We start from the raw sequence: 6,147 nt of genomic DNA on the forward strand, positions 1-6,147 counted from the left end.
ATTATAATTATATTTATAATTGTAGTTATAATTATATTTATATTCATAATTATGATTATATTTATAATTACAATTATATTTATATTTACAATTATAATTATATTTGTATTTATAATTATATTTATAATTAAAAATCTATTTATAAATATAATTATAATTACATTTATAATCTTATTTATAATTATAATCTCATTTGTAATTATAATCATATTCATAATTATTATTGTTATTGTTATTGTTATTGTTACTGCAATTATTAGTATTATGAATACTTTAGATTACTTGAAATTGAGTTTAAATGTTATTTAGAGCTAATTTTTGGTATTGTTTTAAATCAATTTTAAATTTTGAAACATGAATGGTAAACAGTAAAGAGAAGCAAATTGGGAAACAAGTGAACGGAGGAAAGAATAGTTAAAAGATCATTTGTTTTTCATTTTCTTAAAATAAATATAAATAAATGAATAAATAAATAAATTAATCAATAAACTAAATTCGAATTTTAACTGACAGCAAATGAACACAAACAAACAAATGAAGAAGCAAATGAAGTAAATGAATAAATCAAAAAACAAAAAACAAAAATATGTGATAAAGGGATAAAGAAATAGCTAACAAAAGGCAAATGAAAAAACAATCCAAATAAAAGAAAAAATATTAAGAGAAATCAAAAGGGAAAAAAGAAAAAAAAGGAATTAAAAAGAAATTAAAAAGAAATTAAAAAGGAGTTAAAAAGGAATTAAAAAGGAGCTAAAAGGGAATTAAAAAGAAATGAAAGAAATAAAAAAGAAAGGAAATACACTAAAGAAAGAAAAAATAAAATATACAAAATAAAATAAAAATAATTAACTTACTGCATCCACAAAAACCTTCGTGTCCTCTGCGGGAATTTCTGCGCCGTCGAAGACCTGAAAATAGAAAAAAAGTGGAAATTTAATTTAATTTAATTTAATTCAATTTAATTTAAAATAAATAAAATAAAGTTAAAAGCTCTAAAACGCATGCAAAAAGCCTGGGCCTCATAAAAGAGAAGAAGCTGCAGCAGAGAGCAAGTCTCCTGCTGCAGCAGACGCTCCTGCTGCTGCTGCTGCTGCTGCTGTTACCTTTTTAGGGTTTTCTGCAGCGTCAGTCTGCGCTGCGGCGTCGCCGTGCTGCCAATCTCCTTCCTTTACCATTTTCGGAGTTGCTGCCGCAGAGCTGCGGTGTCTGTACACTTGAGGCTGCTGCTGCAGTCTGCTGGAGGCCCGAAACGGCGGCGAAGTGCTGCTGCAGCTCGCAGCAGCAGCAGCAGCAGCAGCTCCAGTGCTGCCCCTCTCGCGCGCAGCAGCAGCTTGCTGCCACTGAGGAAGCACCAGAAGCTGCCTTATGACCTGCGCCGTGCTGCTGAAGAGCCCCTAGCCGCGGGGAGCAGCAAATCATCCGCCTGTTGCTGCTGCTGCTGCTGCTGCTGCGCACGGCCGACTGCTGCGGGGAGGTCTTCGCGGCGGAGCTTCGGCCCGTGGTCTTCTGCTGCTAAGGTTTGCGAATTAAGAAATGAAGATAAAAAGATTTCAAGATTTAATAAATTCAAAAAGAAAGACTGTGCGCCTGCGGACAGCCGCAGCGTCCGAACCTGTAAGTACACCCGGACACTGCCGCGACTGCGGCGGGCGACTTCGCCTCAAAACTACCTCCTCGGAGCTCCCTTTGATTCTTTTCGTGTATTTAAGAAGAAATAACCAAAATTTTAATCCTTTTTGACACAAAACCCGCAAAGTAACTCCAAAATTGCTGCTGCAGCGCCAGACTCGCGCGCCCAGAGCTCCCAGCAGCCTACCCGCTATGCTCCGGAGGCCCCGGGCTTCCCCTGATAGTCTTGCCGCTGCTGAAGTTGTTTTTTGCAATTTAAACATTTTAAATTTAATAAAAGCTTTTAAACAAGTGGCATTTTGAGTTATTGCTGCGGCGAATGAGCCCCCACTCGCCGCTGCTGCTCTCTCGCCCTCCTGCGAGTGGCAGCACGCAACACTGCCTGCCCCCAGCTTGTCTGCTGCTGCTCAAACTGCAAAATAGAAAAAAATAATATTTCAAATTAAAAGCAAATTAAATTCCAAAAAGCTTTTCCGCAGAGGCGGAGCAGCAGCAGCAGCAGCAGCAGCAAACTGCCAGCCGCTGCAGCAGCTACTCATTCCGTTTTGAAGGGATAAATTGTTTTTCCAAAAGCAAAAAGACTAAAAGAACAAGTAAACCCCACCAACTCTTCTTGAAGTCCCACAAACAATTATTTCAAAACAAATTAAATTTACAAGACACTCCTAAAAAGTCCAGCAGCAGCAGCTCACAATTTCAATGCCGGATTCAAATTCAATATTTGCTGCAGCAGCAGCAGCTGCTGCTGCAGCAAACATGAAATCGAGCAATTTGGCTCTTCCGCGTCTCTCTGAGTTTATTCTTTTCCCTTTCTGAATACAACATTACTTTTATAAACACATTTTGCACTTATGCTTTAAATAATAAATACACTTTTCATTTATGGATTGAATAATATTATATTCTGCATTCATGCATACATATGGGGTGTACATACAGTCCAACTACATCTGCATGCATGGTGCGTACATACACCCCAACTCTCCGAACTAATAAACTGCTTTTCGAAAAGCAAAAAGACCAAAGCGACCAACTAAAGCCCCTAACTCCGCTTAATTATTATAAATATAACAGTAATAGTAATATAATAGTAATATAATAACAATAATATAATAATAAAATAATCATAATAATATAATTATTATTGTTCAAAAGCATTTGAAGACCCAACTAATTCAATTCCACTTTTATGACACTCAAATTTCGCCAGAAACCTTTCCGACAGAAAGCGCCGCCAAAACGCAAACCCTCAGGGCCTCCGCGCTTCGGCTTCTTCAGAGCAAAGTACACGACCCAGGGGGCCCCCAGAAAACCTAAAGGGGCCCCCCAGTATGGGCCCCCTAGAGGGGCCCCTGTTGGGGGGGCCCTCCCCCGGGCCCCACAGGAGGGGCCCCCAGAGGGGGCCCCCTAGGGGGGCCCCCTGGGGGCCCTGGGCAGTCTCAATTGCTCTGCCGCTTCCCACAGCAGCACACAAGGAAAGCCGCTTCTGCATGCTAGGGCTAGCAGCAGCCTGAGCCCTCCGCCTTTGCTCGGCTGCAGCAGCGGCAGCAGCAGCAGCAGCAGCAGCAACCCCAGCATTTGCTGCATCCCCTCGAAGCTATTCAACGCTTTGGAATCGCAAGGCATGAAAGCAGGGGCCCCGGCGCCACGCGCCTCCCCAGGCAGGCTGCAGCTAGCGGCTGCTGCAGCTCGCGGCCGCTGCAGCTAGCCGCTGCTGCCGCTGCTGCTGCTAGCTGCTGCTGCAGCTGGCCCCTGTAAATTAATTTCGCTACAAGCTAAACACTCATTGGTTGATGTACTGGGACGCGTCGATGGTCGCCGGCATCTCCGGAATGTGAACTTCGAAACGCGTTTGGACATCGTTCAGGACGTTGGTGTCTTCTTGGCTGGCGACGAAGGTCACCGCGAGCCCCTTGGTGCCGAAGCGGCCGGCGCGGCCCACTCTGGAGGCAGCAGCAAATTCAGAAACGCAAAAATGAACAAGTGCAGCAAAAACGAAGCAGAAATGCAGCAAAAGCGGAGCAAAATGAGGCTGTTTCGACCAGATCCGCTGCGGCTTGCCGTGGAGTTTGAGGTGTACGTACACCTCGAGACGCAGGTGCACGCGCTCACCTGTGCAGATACGAGTCGCTGCTTTCCGGCATATCATAATTAACGACAATATTAACTCTTTCGATGTCAATTCCGCGGCCGAAGAGGTCTGTGGCCACCATAATTCGTTTTTCGAAGTTCTTGAACTGCTGGTAGCGGTTGATCCTGCGGGGAGCACGGACACGCACAGGAAGTTGAATCTGGTGGAAACTCGGTGGAATCTCGGTGGAATTTTCGATTTTTTCCGGAAATAAGTTGAATTAAACATAAATAAAACTATTTGAACCCGGGATCTGCGATTTTTAGCGGGGATCCGCGGCGTTTTCGGGGAGTTCACGTTTCGGAGGTCACCTCTCCTCCTGGTCGAGTCCCGCGTGGATCGCAATGGAGGGGAAGTTGCACTCGGTCAGGAGCTTGTTCAGCGCCTGGGCCCTGGAAACGGACTTCACGAAAATAATGACTTGGTTGAATTCGAGGGAGTCCAGCAAGTCGTTGAGCCTGCGGTTCTTGTCAGCTTCCGCGAGCTTCACGTAGAACTGCAGCAGCCCGTGCAGCGTCAGTTTGCTTTCGTCGTCTATGAACACTTCCACCGGGTTCTGCATAAACCTTTTGCAAACTGCCCGCATTTCCCGGTTCATCGTCGCCGAAAAAAACATCACTTGCCTGAGCCCGCAGCAGCAGCAGCAGCAGCAGCACCATGAGCAGCAGCAGCACCAGACACCGCCGCCAGAACGGCCCCACAACCCCCGCAGCAACCCACAACCAGCAGCAGCAGCAGCAAGACGCCCTCGCCACCCAGACCACCCCCCGAACCCGCGTTTGAACAGCAGCAGCAGCAGCAGCAACAGCAGCAGCAAGACGTCCTCGCCACCCAGACCACCCCCCGAACCCCCGTTTGAACGGCAGCAGCAGCAGCAGCAGCAGCAGCAGCGGGAGTCACTTCTTTTTGGGAGTTGCGACGAAGATGGCCTGGACGTCTTTGCGCATGTCGAGTTTCTCGAGACATTTGTCGCACTCGTCGAGGACGAAGTGGGCGATCTTCGAGGTGTCTAGACACTTGTTCTTGAGCAGCGCCAAGACCCTGCCGGGAGTTCCAATCAGAATTGCAGGAACTCTTTTTGGATCTGCAAAAAGTTCCAAATGCTTCTGAAGAGGAACTCCTCCGTACACAACTTCGACTTTAATGCCCTTCAGGTACTTGCTGAATCTCTCGAACTCGTTTTTGATTTGAAAGGCGAGTTCCCGCGTGTGCGCCAGGCCCAGACACACCACCCCCGGCGCTGCTGCTGCTGCTGCTGCTGCTGCTGCTGCGTCTGCTGCTGCTGCTGCGGGGTCTCCGCTGCGCTTCGTCGCTGCGGGCGCCGCAGCCGCGGACGGCGACGCCGCAGCGCCCGCGTTGCCCCCGCTGCTCCCCGCGCTCGCTGCTGCTGCTGCTGCTGCGCTGCTGCTGCTGCTGTCCACGTTCAGCTGCTGCAGTATCGACAGCACAAACACTGCTGTCTTTCCCATTCCGCTCTTCGCCTGACACAAAATGTCCACTCCAGTTATCGCGTGCGGGATCGTCTCGTGCTGCACCTCCGACGGATGCTCAAACCCTGAAACCGCAAACCCTAAACCCTTCCAAACCCTCGCAAACCCTCGCAGACCCTCCCCAACCCTAATCCCCACAGCCCCGGCCTCTGCGCGACTCAACAAGTCCCAAAAACGCAAAAACCGCACCCAACGAGCTCCTGCACCCGCGAAAAGCCACGCAGCAGCAGCAGCAGCAGCAGCAGCAGCAGCAGCAGCAGCAGCAGCAAGAGCGAACCGGCGTCGCCTATGGCCCTGAGGAGTTCGGGTTTGAGGAAGAAGTCGCGGAAGCCGCTGGCGTGTATGGACACGTAATTGCCTCGGCCAACAACTTCTTCGCCGACGCCTTTTTATTTATTTATTTCTCTTATTTATTTTTGTTTATTAGGAACCTTCTCGGAATGCCAGGCATTAATTTGTGGGGCCCTTCGAAGCGAAAGGCTGCGGGGCTTTATGAGCCAAACGAAGGAGCAGCAGCAGCAGCAGCAGCAACAGCAGCAGCAGCAGCAGCAGCGGCAGCGGCGGCGACGGCACTCTGCAGGCGACGCGACTGCAGCAGCAGCAGCAGCAGCAACAGCAGCAGCAGAAAAGAGCTCCAGCAGGCGCAGCGGGGCCCCCAACAGGAGCAGAAACGGCAGCAGCAGCAGCAGCAGCAACGCGAAGAACAGGCGCAACAGCAGCAGCAGCAGCAGCGGCAACAACTACAGAGCACGCTCCGTCTCTCTAGGCTGCGAGTCCGGCTCATTTGTCCACTTCTCCGCATCCCTGCAGCAGCAGCAGCAGCAGCAGCAGCAGCAGCAGCAGCAGCGGGGCTCCAGCTGGAGCAACGCACCCCTGTACCCAGGGAGCCCCCCCGGG

At 48.9% G+C, this 6,147-nt stretch overlaps 2 protein-coding genes across 2 annotated transcripts; both read right to left on the reverse strand.

The window, feature by feature from the left end:
* Positions 1-3,412: 3,412 nt before the first annotated feature.
* Positions 3,413-4,376, reverse strand: ETH_00023440 (uncharacterized protein; the record flags this gene model as incomplete). The annotated part of the gene is made up of 3 exons (XM_013380407.1): positions 3,413-3,572; positions 3,742-3,885; positions 4,072-4,376. The coding sequence occupies 3 exons, from the start codon at positions 4,374-4,376 to the stop codon at positions 3,413-3,415; spliced, it is 609 nt and encodes a 202-aa protein (XP_013235861.1).
* A 280-nt stretch (positions 4,377-4,656) lies between these two features.
* Positions 4,657-5,229, reverse strand: ETH_00023445 (ATP-dependent RNA helicase, putative; the record flags this gene model as incomplete). Its single annotated transcript, XM_013380408.1, has 1 exon — positions 4,657-5,229. One exon carries the CDS (start codon positions 5,227-5,229, stop codon positions 4,657-4,659), a length of 573 nt encoding a protein of 190 aa, XP_013235862.1.
* Positions 5,230-6,147: the final 918 nt, after the last annotated feature.

Source organism: Eimeria tenella, genomic scaffold (genome assembly GCF_000499545.2).
Source record: "Eimeria tenella Houghton genomic scaffold, Eth_scaff590, whole genome shotgun sequence".
Taxonomy (NCBI): Eukaryota; Apicomplexa; class Conoidasida; order Eucoccidiorida; family Eimeriidae; genus Eimeria; species Eimeria tenella.